The following is a 17,316-nucleotide window of genomic DNA, read 5'->3' on the forward strand; positions in this document are numbered from 1 at the left end:
TCACAGGGGTGTGCAAGGCAGGGTGTGTACCCTCACAGGATGTGGGTGCTCACGGGGGGGGTGCGCAGAGGGGTGTGTGCGCTCACAGGGTGTGGATGCTCATGCGATGTGCACAGAGGGTCATGCAAGCTTGCAGGGTGTGCGTTAGCTTTGCATGCTCATGGGGGTGCAGGTGCTCACAGGGTGATTTGTGCCCTCACAGGATTTGCACACTGGCTACCCGGTGCAGATGCCCGGTGCCACCCCAGCTGCCGGGTGAAGATCCAGGTGCCATCCTGGATCTTGGGTGGGGGTCAGGGTGCCACCCTGGGTCCCGGCTGCCCTTTGGGTGCCAGCCTGGGTTCCCGCTGCTGCCCCACAGGTCATGCCTCTGCTAAAGAAAACACCCAAGGAGGAGGAGGAGGATGGCGACCCCTTCACCTCCAACCCTGAGAGCCACTACCGCCGGTGGGCCACCCTGGAGTGCCTGCTGGGTCTGGCACCCTTTGGCCATGCCCGCCACCCCCCACCCAAAGACGAGGATGGGGACGGTGGCCGGGCGCGGCGGCGATCGGAAGATTTCGGGCTGTTGCGGCGGCTGCCAGGTCGGTGCAAGGCCAGCGTGGAGGCGCTGGCGGAGAGGCTGGTCCCCAAGCACAGCTCGCTGCTGTGGCTGGCCTTGGGGACACGAAGATGGTGGGGGATCCGCAGGTGAGCACCCGCCAACGGTGGAGAGCGAGGAGGCATCCAATGGGGACCAGGATGGCAGGGGACAGCGGCAGGAGGGGCGCGGGAAGGCCAGGGAGTCACTCTTGGGTGAGAGGGGACAAGGGGCTTGGGGACAGGGTCGGGGGGGACATGGGGAATGGGAATGGGGACGAAGGACATGGGGATGGGGATGTGGGACATGGGGATGGGGACATGGGACATGTTGGCGTGGGGACATGGGCATGGGGATATGGGACTTGTGGGCACGGGGACAAAGGGATGGGGAACATAAGAGCACATGGGGAACCATGGAACGTAGGGCGTGGGGCCGCAGGAGGACATGGGACATGGAGGGACACTAGCATAGGGATTGTGGGACATGGGACCACAGGGGGCATGGGACGTCATGAGATGGGGACGTGTGCCATGGGTGGCCTCGGGTGCCATCAGAGCACCCATGGGTGCCCCCCTCCTCCAAGTGCTGGAGATACTGGAGCTGATCCAGCGGCAGGAGCTGGTGGCAGCCGATGAGCAGATCATCGCGCTGGAGGCAGAGTGCACGGCCTCGTCCCCATCCCCTGTCCCCACGGCCGGGCGGCAAGTGCGGGACATGGCGCTGCTCTATGAGGCGCTGCTGGCGCACCTCTGGTTGGTGGTGGGCGAAGCGGTGCCCGCCGGGCGCCCCTACCCTCCCTTGCACTCAGTGATCTGGGTGCTGGAGCAGGAGGAGGCGGCTGATCGCCGGCACCCACCAGGCACCCTGGGGCGCCCGCGCGCCCTGCAGCGCCGCTGGCAGGAGGCGGTGGGACGGGCGGCGGGCAAGAGGTTGGCACAGGTGGCACCTGCCGCCGGGTTGGGTGCCCGGTTGGCAGCGCTGGCAGCTCGGTTGGTGGGCGATCTGGGTGCTGTGCGGTGCCATGTGGCACCTGCTTACCCCCCCCCCCCCCCGAGTACGGCGCCTTCAGGGTCTACGCCCGTGGGTACCACCGGGCACTGGCGCAACAGCTGGGCGCGCTGGCGCAGAGACCCCTCGCCGTGCCCGACCTCTACCTGCTACTTGACTGGCACAGCAATGCCTACCCCAGGTGAGACCCCCCCCAGCACCCGCTGTCACCCATGGGACCCCACAGCATCTGCCCCCCCCCCCAGCACACTGGGCACCCCATGCCACCCATGGGACCCTGCAGCATCCACACTCACAGCACACTGGGCACCCTGTGCCACCTGCTGTCACCCATGGGACCCCCCCAGCATGTTGGGCACCCTGTGGCATCCAGTGTCACCCATGGGACCCCACAGCATCCGGGCCCCTGGCATGCTGGGCACCCTGTGCCACCCATGGGACCCCTTGGCACACTGGGCACCCCTAGGACTGTCCCCTGGGCAGTGGTGGGTGCTGGGCACCCCAGTGCCACCCTGGGTGGGTGCTGAGGTCCCTGTGCTTGCAAGGAGGTGCTGGGGCACCCTGAGGTGGGGGCCCTACTGCAGGCGCAGGCGCTGGGGCCCCTCTTACCCCCTGAGACCCAGCACAGCCTCGAGAGTTCTTGCATTGCCGCCGTCAAGGTATGGGCACTGTGACGGGCAAGGGATGGGAGCATGATGGGCACCAGGGTGGCACTGGTGCTGGCACTGGGATGGGCATGTGATGGGCACCGTGATGGCACTGGGATGGGCACACAGTGGGCACTGTGGTGGCACTGGGACAGGCACAGGGGCTGTCCCAGGGCTGCGGGCTGGCAGGGGACCCTGTGCCCCCGCTGTCCCCACACCCGCTGTGCCCTGTGCCAGGCGAAGGTGGAGGTGGCAGTGGCGCAGGAGCTGCAGCTCAGCGAGGACACATGGGCAGAGGAGGCCTCCAGCCAGGAGCTGCAGGAGGACTGGCCACCCGCGTCACTGGGGTATGGGCACAGGCACGGCACCCACCGGGCACCTGCACCTGAGGGACCCCCCCCACTCTGTCCTCTGGGCCCATCCCCCAGGGACCCAGGGCTCTGTGGGGTGACCCACAGCCCCGTAGGTGTGCTGGCGTCACTGGGCACCCCATGGAGACACCAAAGTGCCCAGGTACCCCATACAGATGCCAGGATGCCAAGGTGCCCCAAGGGGATGGTGGAGTTGTTGGTACCCCAGGGGATGCCACAGTGGTGGCCGTGTCCTCAGGGGACAGCGGAGTGGTGGCCGTGCCCCTACCCCCAGCGGTGCCTGTGCCCACAGCTGCTGCGGGCACACGTGGACCGAGCCCCCCAGATCACCCCCGAGTTTGGCATGGAGATGGCACACAGCCTCCTGGGCGTGCTGGTGGCCTTCTTGCACAGGTGGGCATGGGGACAAAGGGGGGGATATGGGGGGACAAGGGATGGGCATGGTGCGGCAACTGAATCAAGCGCTCAAGCTCTCTGTGCAAGATTCCCTTTATTTCACAAAAGAATCCAACTTATATATGTTTCAACAAAGATCCAGAAAGTACTAACGGCACACAGCCAATACTACTAACACAGGAGCGCATATCTGGCCCAGCTGGGATGTTTGCCAGTCCTCAGAACAGTTAAAGATAAAAACATTCCACAGACATACTCGTGACTGTCTTCAGCCACATCTTCCCAGGCCTACACAAGGCCATCCTCCAACCTGACCTTGTGAAACTAGTTCTTCAAAGGCTTGGCAAACATGCAGCACAACAAATTCTAACAGTCACTCTTGAAAACAAATGTCAGGTGTTCCGAGCTGCTCCCACACATGGGGATGTGGGGGCATCAGGACAGGACAGCAGATGAGCACGGGGACATGAGGGGACAGAAGCTGGGCACGGGGACACAGGGATATGGTGGGGGGACAGGGGATGATCACGGGGACGTGGGTATCATGGGGGGACAGGAGCCACAGGACAGAGCTGGGATGGCCATGGGGGGCACAGGACGAGTGTGCACCTGGGTGCCAGATCCCCTGGGTGCTGGGTCCCCTGGGTGCCAGGTCCCCTGGGTGCTGGGTCCCCAGGGTGCCAGCACGGGTGACCTGTGTGGGTGCCCTCAGTTTCCAGCGGAAGGTGGAGTGGTTCCTAGAGGCCCCCAGAGAAGCCACCCCACCGGACGGTGCCACCAGCCCGGCCATCGCCCTGGTCAACTGCTGTCCTCCCTTCAGGTGAGGGCACCCTGAACGCCCCCCCTTCCCAGGTCCCTCGGGTGCTCGGGGTGCTCAGGGTCCCCAGCAGCACCCACTGACCTCCCTGCGGCAGGACTTTTGCCGAGCACCTGGCACAGTTTGGGCACCCAGAGAGTGAGGAGCCCCGATGCCAGGCCCATGCCACCCTGGACAAGGTGACCCGGCTCTGCAACCACGTCCTCACCCAACACCTCTTTGAGGACCTCAAGGTGCCTACATGGCATGGGACAGCCTGGGGAGGGGACGGCCAGAGCGGTGCACCAGGGTGCTGGGCAGGGTGCCCATCAGTTGTGCACTGAGCCAGGTGACACCCACGGGTGCAATGCTCCGAGTGGCCTCCCACCCCCCCCCGGGTGCCACCCAGGGTGCCACCTGTTGGTGCCAGGACAGCTGCCCACCCCAGCTGCCCCCCCACCCCAGCCCTACTTCAACAAGCTGATGAAGCACAAGTGGCTGACAAGCTCTGATGCTTTCGACACCATCGTGATGCTCATCACCAGCTTCACCCAGAAGCTGCGTCCGCTGCGGCCTGAGCCCTACCAGGTAGGTGTGAGGTTTGATGCCGCGGGGTCAATGCCATCACCAGCAGCTTCTGCTGACCCTTGTGCTGCAGGTGCTGGTGAGCGAGGTGCACCGGCGGGTGCTCATCGAGTATGTGCGGCCGCTGCTGCAGGTGTGCTTGGTCTGCACCTTGGCCAAGATGCGCGCCCGGGTGGCTGCCCGCCTCGGGAACGAAGCTCACCAGCTCCGCGAGCTCTTCAGCCGCTTGGTGAGACTCTGTCCCGTCCCCGGCACCCTTGGGTGCTCCTCGGGTGGGGGTGACGGTGCTGAGGTCCTCTGTGCCAGCAGGATTCAGCCTCACCCTGGCTGGATTCGGTGGTGCCAAGGTTGAGGGAACTGCTGGTGCTGGAGGACATGGCGGCGCTGCAGATGGAGGTGGGTGTCCTGGTGAGGGACTTCCCCGACGTCCGGTGAGTGCTGGCACCCAGCGGTGGCCCCAGGGGAGTGGCAGTGGGGTGGCATGGCCAGGCAGGACACCGTGGCCCCATGGGGACAAGAGTGGGGTGGCATGTGTCCCCAGGGGGACAGGAGCAGGGTGGCATGTGTCCCCATAGGGGCAGGAGTGGGGTGGCACATGTCCCTATAGCCAGCACAGCAGGGTGGCATGGCCAGGCGAGATGCCACCTCCCTGTAGGGACAGGGGCAGGACACGGTGTCCCCATGGGGACCAAAGCGGGGTGACAGGATGCTGCATCCATCCTTCCTGGCAGCACCCGCCCCACTGCCAGTCCCTCCTGGCTGCCCGCCAGGAAGTGGCCATGGCCTCGCGCCAAGTCCCCTCCCCGTCCCTGAGTCCCCTGGGGGGGGCCGGTGGCACACGCGGGCCCAGCAGGATGCTGCCACTTCGGGGGGCTTTAAATAGAACCGGTCCTGGCTGCAAGTGGTACCAGTTAAACCTGGGACCAGGCTTCGCCCCAGAGCTGGGTGTAATGCTGCACCCCAAAAGTGGGTGCAATGTTGCACCGCAAATCTGGGTGCATCATGGTGCTCCAAAGCTGGATGCATTGCTACACCCCAAATCTGGGTGCATGCCTCTCCCAAGGGACCTGGGTGCCCAGCAGCAGGTGTCCCCGTCCCCTGAGCATCCCCGTCCCGCAGGCAGAAGCACGTGGTGGTGGTGCTGGATGTGCGGGGGCTGCAGGGCCAGGCGGCGCGGCAGGAGATCCTGGGGGTGGTACAGGACCTGGAGCAGAGCAAGGCCGAGCTGGGGCTGCCGTACCAATGCGCCTTCTTCTCCGAGCTGGCCGTGGCCTGCGAGGTGCGATGCCTGCCCTTCCACCTGCCGCGCCTGGCGCATCTCTCCCACCTGCGCCTGTGTCGCCTGCACCTGCGTCGCCTGCACCCTCAGCGCCCTGGCCAGGCACAGCTCTGAGCGCCCACGACCACAGGTGGGTGCAGTGAGGCACCCCCGGAGCTGGGTGCTCACCTCCCACATCGCCCTGGCCATGCTCGGAGCCCCCAGAGCTGGGGTGGGGTGGGGGGCTGCGCTGCCCCAGCTCAGAGCCCCCCCCGGCACTGTGTATAAATGGTGTGTCAATGCTGTAAATTAATGCTGGAGCCAGTCCTCGTCCTTCGCTCTCACTCTAGGTCCTCGTGCATGGGGACAGGGGCCACGGGGCCACCATGTGCACAGGGTATGGGGGATATGGCACTGTCCCTGTGCAGAGGGGATGGGGACATGGGACTGACGTGTGGAAACAGACTCCACAATCAGTGAGATTGTAAAGTAGGTATGTTCGTTCAGTGCTGGGCAGCATGGGGGGTAGTCCCACCAAAGTCGTGCGCACCTGACTCGGCAGTTCGCTTCAAATTTATACAGTCAAGTGTTACATATACATGGAGTTTCGCAATATGCCTATACATAGGCATGATCTATCCCCGCTTCATATTAAAATTAGTTCCAAAAAGTCACAAGGCCGGTCTTGGCTGGTTTTTGGGGTCAACTGCTGCTTCTTATCAGGGCCTATCTCCTGCCCCAGCCAGCCTCAACAATGCAAACGTTAAGCATCACTTCTCATCCCCTTGGGCCGTGTCTACCTCTATTGAAATTTCTTTAACTTCACTATAAGCTAGATAATTATTAAACAGTTCCTATCTACATCCATATATCTACTATATCTACTAAGGTTCCTTTGGCTCCCCGTTTCAGTCCCCCCTTTTCTAGAAAATAGTAAATTCTTTTACTATATCCAACTCTAGTACTTCTAATGCATTGGTTCCCTATCTAGCATTCTCTCAAAATATTTGTTGGACTCGAGTTTTCGTCACAACTGATTCTTTTTCCATTCGCTGTAGGAATCCCCTGTGCTTTGGAAACACCATAAGCTGCATCGAATTGTTGTACAAAGGATTATGAGCAGAAAAATGATTACTATTGCTGTCACAAACAGTTGTTTTAGCCATGTTAAATTTGGCAACCAGGAAGTTAGTTTTTTCCATACCTCAGAAAATCCCCATGATGTGTCATCCATAGTGAAACAAGTATAGTTGGCAGTTCTATTCAATAGTGTTTTAGTGCTGTTTGTTCTGAGGGGGACACCAATAAATGGGAAGGTTTCTCCTTGTCTGGGTATTAAGGTACACATCCAACAGCTTGATACATTAATATCCTTTGCTAGCTCCTGGTTATATCTGACAAACAGGTTTTCATCTCACGCCTTACACAGAGTCCCCACGACTCTCCATATTACCGCGTAAAAACTAAATGTCCATCGGGTTTTGTGGTGACTTTCCATGGAGTTTTGGGTGTCTTTTTCACTCTGGTGTGATGAATCCAAGCGTTCTGTTCCTTGATTCTGATTGCAGTAAAGGAGGTGAGTAGTACTTGGAATGGTCCTTCCCACTGTGGCTCCAGGGTTTTTTCTGTAAGAGACTTTACATATACATAATCCCCAGGTTGTATATTATGTACAGGTCCATCCAAACCTCTCCCTCGAGTCCCAGACACATGCTTCCTGATTTTATTGAGCTGCTTACTCAATGCTACCATGTAAGAGGTCACAATTTCATCCCCAGCTTGCACAGACACCCCTTTCTGTATTTCATAGGGTCGTCCATACATTTCAAAGGGGCTCAGTCCTTCCCTCGCCCTTGGTCTTGTTCGTATACGCAAAAGGGCTAAAGGGAGAGACTGAGGCCATGTCAGATTTGCTTCTTGTCCCAATTTCACAATTTGCTGTTTGATTCAGTGGTTCATTTTTTCCACTTGACCACTCGACTGGGGGTGATATGGAGTATGAAGCTGCCAATCTATACCCAAATGGCGGCTAATTTGTTGTACTATTTTTGAGACAAAATGTGGTCCTCTGTCAGAGGACATGGTTGCTGGAACCCCAAAACATGGTATTATCTCTTGCACCAGTATTTTAGTTACCTCCCGAGCTTTAGCCGTTCTTGTTGGGAATGCTTCTGGCCAACCTGAAAAGGTTTCAGTTAATACCAATAAATATCGATACCCCCCCTTTTCTTGGAAGTTCTGTAAAATCAATTTGCCATTGTTGTCCAGGCCCATTGCCTTTTCCAATCTGGCCCATTTCCAGCTTGGGGGTATTCTTAGGATTAGTCTGGAGGCAAAGATCACACTGTTGAGTCACCTGTCTCACCGTGGTGTATAAATTTCTAGCCACAATTTCTCTTATCAAATGTTTATGCAGAGCCTCTGTTCCCCAATGTCTTTTCCTATGCTCCTCCCGTATCAAATGCCACAGTAAGCAAGAGGGAATGATTAGTTTTCCCTGTGGGGTATGAGTCCACCCCTCTTCATTATATGACCCTCCTAAATCTGTAATAAGCTTCTGATCTTCCCTGGTATATTCTGGCTTACCTTTTAGGGAGATTTGTCTATCAGGAATTAAAGCCCCTTCTATTTTTACCTTTGTTTTGGCCACTTGTTTTGCCTCTCTGTCCGCCAGTTCATTCCCTTTTTCCAAATCTGAGCTCACTTTCTGGTGTGCCTTAATATGCATAATTGCTACTTTCTTAGGGAGCTGGACAGCTTCCAGTAACTTCAGAATTTCTTCTGCGTGTTTGATATTTTTCCCTTGAGAACTCAATAGTCCTCTTTCCTTCCAAATTGCTCCACGTGCGTGTACAACTCCAAAGGCATATTTTGAGTCTGTATAAATGTTCACAACTTTGCCCTGGGCCAATTCCAGGGTGCGGGTTAGAGCAATTATTTCTGCCTTCTGTGCGGAGGTGTTCAGCAGCAAAGCCCCTGATTCTATTACCTCTTGGCTGGTGGTGATGGATGTCGATTACCATTTAGGACGTAACTGCTTCCATCTGTGAACCAAATTTCCCCATTTTCCATGGGGCTGTCTTTCAGGTCTGGGCGACTGGCGTATGTTGCTTCGATGGTTTCCAAACAGTCATGATGTACCGGTTCTCCTGTGTTCCCGCTGAGAAAAGAAGCTGGGTTGACAATGTTAGTGACTACAATCTCCACATCATCCTGCTCTACCAATATAGCTGGATATCTCAGGAATCTTTGTGGAGAGAGCCAACGTCCACCCTTTGCTTCCAGTACTGCTGATACTGTGTGAGACACCAAAACAGTCATTTTCTGACCCAGAGTAAACTTTCGGGCTTCCTGTATGTTCAGTATTACAGCTGCAACCGCCCGCAGGCATCCAGGCCAACCTTTTGCAGTCGTGTCTAACTGCTTAGAGAGGTAGGCAACTGCCCGTCGATATGGACCCAGGTTTTGTGCTAATATTCCCAGGGCAATGCCCTGCTTCTCGTGGGAGTAAAGAAGAAACGGCTTACTCACATCTGGGAGTCCTAAGGCCGGGGCCGACATCAAAGCCTTTTTCAGTAGCTCAAAGGCTCGTTCGGTCTCCTTGTTCCACTCAAGGTGTTTCTGCTCAGTGGCTGTCAGCGCATACAGTGGTTTAACAAGCAATCCATAATTATAGATCCACAATCGGCACCACCCCGTCATTCCCAGAAAAGTCCGTAACTCTTTTACTGTCTGAGGTCTCTGAGTTTGGCATAATGCCTCTTTACGGGCCTGTCCCAAAGTTCTTTGTCCCGCACTAATTTCATAGCCCAAATAATTCACTTTGCGTTGCATTACCTGTGCCTTTTTCTTGGATACCCAGTACCCTTGAAGTCCCAGGAAATTCAGCAGACTCACCGTCCATATTATACAATCTTTCTCTGTCTTGGTGGTGATCAGGATATCATCCACATACTGCAACAGCTTTCCCTCCTCAGACGGGGCTTCCCAGGATTCCAAGTCTTTCGCAAGCTGATTGCCAAAAATGGTAGGACTATTCTTAAATCCTTGTGGCAACACCGTCCAAGTGAGCTGGGTCTTTTGACCACTCTTGGGGTTTTCCCATTCAAATGCAAATAATTTTTGGCTGGCTTCATGGAGAGGGAGGCAAAAGAAAGCATCCTTCAAATCTAAAACAGTAAACCAAGTCAATTCAGGTGTTAATACGGTCAACAGGGTATATGGGTTCGCCACTACCGGGTAAAGATCTTCAGTTATCTTATTCACCGCCCATAAGTCTTGGACCACCCGATATGACCCATCGGGCTTCCGAACAGGTAATATAGGGGTATTGAATTCAGACTCACACTCTTTTAATAATCCCAACTGCAAAAATTTTTCTATCACCGGCCGGATTCCTTCTCTGTCTTCCTTCTTTAGGGGATATTGTTTAATTCTTACCGGCTTTCGGCCTTCCTTGATCCTAACTTCAACAGGTGGAGCACTTTTCGCTCTTCCAGGTGCATCGGTAGCCCATACCCCTGGGTACACTTGGTTTAAGATGTCCTCGTTAATCCTTCCTTCTGGGGGGAGACTGGTTAAGGTTAGGCTCAATATTTGAATATATTGCTGATCTTTTACCTCCAGAGTAATTTCTCCCTTTTCGAATACAATTTTTGCTCCCAACTGTTCCAACAAGTCCCTTCCCAAATGTGCCTTTGGGGAGTTGGGCATATATAAAAATTTGTGAATGCCCCACTGTTTTCCTAATTTATATTTTAAAGGTTTACAAAAATACGCCTTTTCACTTTGGCCAGTCGCTCCCTTCACCATGACATAATCATCTCCCAGGGGCGTCAAAGCTTGAGTCAGAACCGAGTATGTTGCTCCTGTGTCTACTAAAAATTCTACCTCTTCTTGTGTTTTCCCTAGCTTAATTATAACCAGTGGATCCGCTAGGGTAGATTCCCCAGGTTCCCGTCAATCTCCCTTCACATGGGCTACCGTTTTTCCTGTTTGAGCCCTCTGATCCTCCTTGTTCCTTGGGCATTCCTTTTTCCAATGACCGAATTTCTTACACAGAGCGCATTGATCCTTGCCCAGTTGGGGCAAGTCTCGTCTAGGCCCTCTTCCTCTTTCTTCCTGGATAACAGCCATTAATTTCCTTTGCCCCTGCCTATATCCTTCTTCTCTGTTACTAAATACTCTCCATGCTTCATCCAATAATATTTCTAAATTCCTACCCTCTGTAGGGCGTAATTTCTGAAGTTTGCGCCTTATATCCCCTGTAGATTGACCCAAAAACAGGGAGACCAATTGTTGTACTCCTACCTCTGACCCAGGATCCAGCGGTGTGCTGCGGCGCATTACATCCCTCAGTCGATCCGGGAATTCAGATGGAGACTCGGAAGGACTCTGTTTAACTGCATATGAAGCTGACCAATTTATAGTTTGGGGGATTGCCCTCTCCATTCCTTTTGTAATCCAATCCTGATACCCCTGCAATCTTTCCATATGTGCAGATCTAGTAACATCCCACTTTGGGTCTTGGAGAGGGAAATATTCCTTAATGTCCCCTCCTGTAATCTTATAATGATCTTCAGCAAGGTTCCCTGCTGTTTTTAAAATCAGCTGTTTCTCTGTCTCAGTCATATATTCCAATAATAGCTGTATATCCTTCCAATCAGGGTTATGCTGTTTTACAATAAATTGGAAATGCTTAGTTACACTTATCGGACCTCTCCTATAATCTTTTGCAACCTTTTTCCATTCTCCTAGGTCAGTAGTAGAAAAGGGTACTTTGATTAACATCGTCCCACCATCCGGCCTCACCGCCTCTCAGAGAGGTGCTTGTAAAGCTGTTGAGGTAGTTTTCTTCCTAGTACGGGAAGATACAGGGATGTCTGGGGGGGTTGGAGTTCTCTCCGAGTCTGCATCCTGTTCCTGTGGTCGAGGGGGAGGCTTAAACAAATCAGATCTTGTTCTGGTGCCTGATGGATTTTATTTGTCTTTTTGTACATCTTTGTCCAATACTACATGCCGAACAGCACCGCCTCAGTTTTCTTCTAAGCTCCTTGTTGTTTTCTTGCTCAAGTGCAAGCACCATGGAGTCCTGAGAGGGGTACCATTCCACAGTCCCTTTGCCACTCCGGATGATTTCGGAGGGTGAAAAACATGTCTGCATACGAAACCTCATCCCATTTTCCCTCTCTCCTTAAAAACAGCATTAGTTGTAATAGAGTATTATAATCTATTGACCCATTAAGTGGCCACTTAGCATCACCTTCTAACTTATACAACGGCCACCACTGATTGCAATATTTAATAAGGTTCTTTTTATTTTCCGTACCTCCGGTCCCAACAATATTTTTCCAGTGGGCAATTACACAACCCAGAGGACTCTTCCTCAATATTCCCCCTTGATTGTTTCCCATTTTATAACTTCTCCTTTTAATAAGTGTCCTGGTTTCAGCTGGGATGATAGAGTTAACTGTCTTCCTAGGGCTTTAAACTAGGTTCGAAGGGGGTAAGGGATAAAACTAGGTGCACCAGAGATGAGCCTGGGGGCAGCGTGCCGATGTTAGGGGTGGATTCGATGACCCAGCTCAAATGCATCTATGCCAACGCACGCAGCATGGGCAATAAACAGGAGGAGCTGGAAGCCATTGTGCAGCAGGATAGATATGACTTAGTCGCCATCACGGAAACATGGCGGGACGACTCCCATGACTGGAGTGCTGCAATGGATGGCTACAAGCTCTTCAGAAGGGATAGGCAAGGTAGAAGAGGTGGTGGGGTGGCTCTTTATGTTAGGGAATGTTTTGACTGTTCAGAGCTACACGATTCTGATGACAAGGTAGAGTGCTTATGGGTGAGGATGAGAGGGAAAGCCAATAAGACAGATATTGTGCTGGGAGTCTGTTATAGACCGCCCGACCAGGTTGAAGAGACGGATGAGTCGTTCTACAAGCAGCTGGCAGTAGTCTCAGAATCGTGTGCCCTTGTCCTTGTGGGGGACTTTAACTTTCCAGACATCTGCTGGAAATACAACACAGCAGTGAGTAAACAATCTAGGAGGTTCCTGGAGTGTGTGGAAGATAACTTCTTGACACAGCTGGTGGGTGAGCCAACCAGGGGAGGAGCCTTGCTAGATCTGTTGTTTACGAACAGGGAAGGACTGGTGGGAGGTGTGATGGTCGGAGGCCGTCTTGGGCTTAGTGACCATGAAATGATAGAATTTTCAATTCTTGGTGAGGCAAAGAAGGTGGTCAGCAAAACCACCACTATGGACTTCCGGAGGGCTAACTTTGGCCTCTTCAAGGCACTGGTTGAGAGAGTCCCTTGGGAGACGGTCCTGAAGGGCAAAGGGGTCCAGGAGGGATGGACATTCTTTAAAAAGGAAATCTTAATGGCTCAGGACCAGGCTATTCCTATGTGCCGCAAGTCGAACCACCGAGGAAAACGACCAGCCTGGCTGAATGGGGAGCTTTTGCTAGGACTTAAGAAAAAAAGGAGAGTTTATCATCTCTGGAGGAAAGGGCAGGCAACTTGGGAGGAGTACAGGGATCTTGTTAGATCATACAGAGAGAAAATTAGAAAGGCGAAAGCTCAGCTAGAACTAAATCTGGCCACTATCGTAAGGGACAACAAAAAATGTTTTTACAAATATGTTAACAGTAAAAAGAATCCCAAGGAGAATATCTTTCCTTTAATGGATACAGAAGGGAATGTAGCAACCAGTGATGAGGAAAAGGCCAAGGTACTTAATGCCTTCTTTGCCTCAGTCCAGTCATCCTCAGGGTACTCCACCCCATGAGCTGGAAGGTAAGGATGAAGAGCATAACATACCCTCCTTAATCCAGGAGGAATTGGTTAGGGACCTGCTACGCCATCTGGACACTCACAAATCTATGGGACCTGATGGGATCCATCCAAGAGTACTGAGGGAACTGACAGAGGTCCTTGCCAAGCCACTCTCTATCATCTATCAGCGTTCCTGGTCAACAGGGGAGGTCCCAGAGGACTGGAGGCTTGCCAATGTGACTCCCATTTATAAGAAGGGTCGGAGGGAGGATCCGGGGAACTACAGGCCTGTCAGCCTGACCTCGGTACCGGGGAAGATTATGGAACAGTTTGTCTTGAAAGCACTCACATGGCAACTCCAGGATAAGAGGGGGATCAGGCCCAGTCAGCATGGGTTTACGAAAGGCAGGTCCTGCTTGACCAACCTGATCTCCTTCTATGACCAGGTGACCCACCTAGTGGATGAGGGAAAGGCTGTTGATGTTATTTTCCTAGACTTCAGCAAGGCCTTTGACACTGTCTCTCATGGCATACTCCTTGAGAAGCTGGCATCTCGTGGCCTGGATAAGTGCACTATTCACTGGGTGAAAAACTGGCTGGATGGCCGAGCCCAGAGGGTAGTGGTGAATGGGGTGAAATCCAGTTGGCGGCGGGTCACAAGTGGTGTTCCCCAGGGCTCGGTGTTGGGCCCTGTTCTGTTTAATATCTTTATTGATGATTTGGATGAGGGGATTGAGTGCAAGAGGTTGCAAATAGATTGTGGAGAGGATATTGAATGCCCTGAGTGTCGGGTTTGGACTCCCTGGGACAAGAGGGAACAGGCTACGTATACAGTTGAGATTGTTTGTGGTTGGAAAGATAAAAATCTAAACGAGTAATATGGGAGGTAAACAAAGTGGTGGAATATTAAAAAAGAGCCCCTTAGGCTGTATTTTGGATCACTGGAAGGAGATAGGGGGACCGCCAGGTGGAAGTGTGGATAAGAAAACTTTAATAAAATATTGCAATCAGTGGTGGCCTTTATATAAGTTAGACGGTGATCAAAAATGGCCCTTTAATGGGACATTGAATTATAACACTTTGTTACAATTGATGTTGGTTTTGAGACAAGAAGGAAAATGGGATGAGGTGATGTACGCAGATATGTTTTTCACTTTAAGAAATTGTTCAGAATGGCAGAAAGAATGTGGTATTAATTTGGCCCTACAAGATCCTCTTGTGTTAGCAATGGAAAAGGAGCAGAAAAGGACTACAGGGAAGATGAAGAGATGTTGTTCGGCATGTAGTATAGGACAAAGATGTGTAAAATTAAAGGAAACTGAGGAAAGAATAGAAGATTTTGTTTTTTCACCACCCTTACTACCTCCAACACCCGTAGAAGGTAATTTTACTGACCATACGGGTGCGAAAGAACCTGATGAAGGTACGAGCACGAGAGATTTAGGGTTTACTCCTATTACAGCTCGCACCCGGAGTAAGGTCTGTCCAATAATCCAGGCTCCCTTAAGACAGGCAGTAGGAGCTACCGGTCCTATGAGGATTAAAGTGCCATTTACGATGAATGATTTAGATTCATGGAGGGAAATGGTAAAAGGATATCGGGATGATCCTGAGGGAATTGCTAAAAGATTTGAGTTAATCGTTAAAAATCAAGATCCAGATTAGAGAGATATCGATTTGATGTTAGATGCCTTAACTGAAACTGAAAAGCAATTAATAATAAAGACTGCTCGGACTCAGGTCCAAATTCAAATAACTGCTGGGGTTTTACCCGGTACGGTAGATAATCACGTACCGAGAACAGACCCCAATTGGGACCCTAATGATGACAGTGATTACTGATTGTTGAAAAAATATCAAGAATGGATAAAGATTGGTATCGAAAATGCGATACCGAAAGCAGTTAATTGGTCAAGTGTGTATGCAGTAAAACAAGGTCAGACTGAAACTCCCACAGAGTTTCTTGATCGGTTAAGAGCAGCTATGCGGAAATTTACTACCTTAGATCCCTTATCTGAAGTAGGAAAACAACAGTTAGTCTCTTTGTTTCTAGGACAATCTTCAGAAGATAGAAGGCGAAAGCTTCAGAAACTGAAAGAGCCTGAGATAAGGGACTTCTTAGAGAAATTGATAGAGGAAGCTTGGAGAACGTATCAGAACAGAGAGGGGGATGAGAGACGAAAATTGGGAAAAGCTATTGCTGCAGCTACTGTAGCTGCGCTGGGAAAGCAGGACAACTCCCTTCGTGGGAGGGGTCGGGGAACTGGAAGGAGGGGAGGCTCACGCCAGCCCCTAAGATCGGACCAATGTGCTTATTGTAAAGAAATAGGCCATTGGAAAGGACAATGTCCTAAGCTAAGTGGAGCACGAACTGTTGTAGCCGATGTTACCTCTGGTCAATGAGGGGGACCGGGGGAATCCACCCTAGCGGATCCACTGGTTAAAGTTAAGCTAGGGAAAATAGAATGAGAGGTGGATTTTCTTGTAGATACGGGAGCGTCCTATTCAGTGTTAAATCAAAGGTTGATACCAGAGGATGACGAGTTTGTGACTGTAGTGGGAGCTACTGGCCAGCAGAAAAAGGCTTATTTCCTAAAACCGCTTAAATATAAATTGGGTAAACAAATAGGAATACATAAATTTCTGCATTTGCCCGGATCTCCAAAATCCTTGTTAGGCCGCGATTTGCTAGAACAATTGGAAGCAGAAATTGTTTTTGAAAAAGGAAAAATGGAATTAAAAATCAAGGAAGACCAGCTAATTAACATTTTAAGCTTGGCATTAATACAAGCTGAACCAAAATTTGAAGTACCTCCAGAAATTGTTGATCAAGTATATCCTGGAGTCTGGGCCTCTGAGGTTCCAGGAAAAGCTAAAAATGCAGCCCCTATAGTAATTAAGCTGAAACCAGGAGAAGAACCTGTCAAAGTCAAGCAATATCCCCTGAAACTAGATGATAGGAAGGGGATCAAGGAAATAATTGACAAGTTTCTACAATATGGAATATTGATTGAGTGTGAATCAGAATATAATACACCCATACTACCAATCAAAAAGGCAGACGGGAAAAGTTATAGGTTGGTCCAAGATCTGAGAGCCATAAATAAGATTACTGAGGATATACATCCAGTAGTTGTGAATCCATATACTTTGTTAACAAAACTAAAAGGTAACCAAGTTTGGTTTACCGTGCTGGATTTGAAGGATGCCTTCTTCTGCCTGACCTTAGCCGCAGAAAGTCAGAATTTGTTTGCTTTTGAATGGGAGAATCCTGAGTCCGGAAGAAGAACTCAGCTAACATGGACAGTATTACCTCAAGGCTTTAAGAATAGCCCCACTATCTTTGGAAATCAATTGGCGAAAGAGCTTGAAACTTGGGCATCTCCAGATAATGAAGGAATCTTATTACAATATGTGGATGATCTCTTAATAGCTACTGAAACCAGGGAAAGCTGTATTCGATGGACTGTGAATCTTCTTAATTTTTTGGGTTTAAGTGGATATCGAGTCTCTCAACAGAAAGCCCAGCTGGTTCGACAGCGTGTGACCTACCTGGGACTTGAAATCTCGGGAGGACAACGGGAGCTCGGGACCGAGCGAAAAGAAGCCATTTGCCGAACCCCAGAGCCCCAAACAGTAAAAGAGCTGCGGACCTTTCTGGGAATGACAGGTTGGTGTCGCCTTTGGATATATAATTACGGATTATTGGTAAAGCCATTATATGAATTGATAAAGAGAGACCAGTCAAAAGTAACTTGGACTGGAGAAGCATGAAACGCATTTAGGCAGCTCAAACGAGAACTAATGAGAGCTCCTGCTCTGGGACTGCCAGATGTTTCAAAACCATTTTGGCTGTTTTCTCATAAGAGACAAGGAATAGCTTTGGGAGT

At 51.7% G+C, this 17,316-nt stretch overlaps 1 protein-coding gene across 1 annotated transcript; it reads left to right on the forward strand.

The window, feature by feature from the left end:
- The first annotated feature begins 366 nt into the window (after positions 1-366).
- Positions 367-5,861, forward strand: EXOC3L2 (exocyst complex component 3 like 2). Its single transcript, XM_052779393.1, is given in 12 exon segments — positions 367-795; positions 1,167-1,621; positions 1,624-1,772; positions 2,058-2,107; positions 2,476-2,585; positions 2,902-3,002; positions 3,718-3,825; positions 3,920-4,055; positions 4,267-4,389; positions 4,460-4,615; positions 4,696-4,817; positions 5,506-5,861. Coding segments are annotated over 12 exon segments (2,175 nt in total). The 5' UTR covers positions 367-404; the 3' UTR covers positions 5,780-5,861.
- Positions 5,862-17,316: the final 11,455 nt, after the last annotated feature.

The sequence above is a fragment of the Harpia harpyja genome (assembly GCF_026419915.1).
Source record: "Harpia harpyja isolate bHarHar1 chromosome W unlocalized genomic scaffold, bHarHar1 primary haplotype SUPER_W_unloc_1, whole genome shotgun sequence".
NCBI lineage: Eukaryota > Metazoa > Chordata > Aves > Accipitriformes > Accipitridae > Harpia > Harpia harpyja.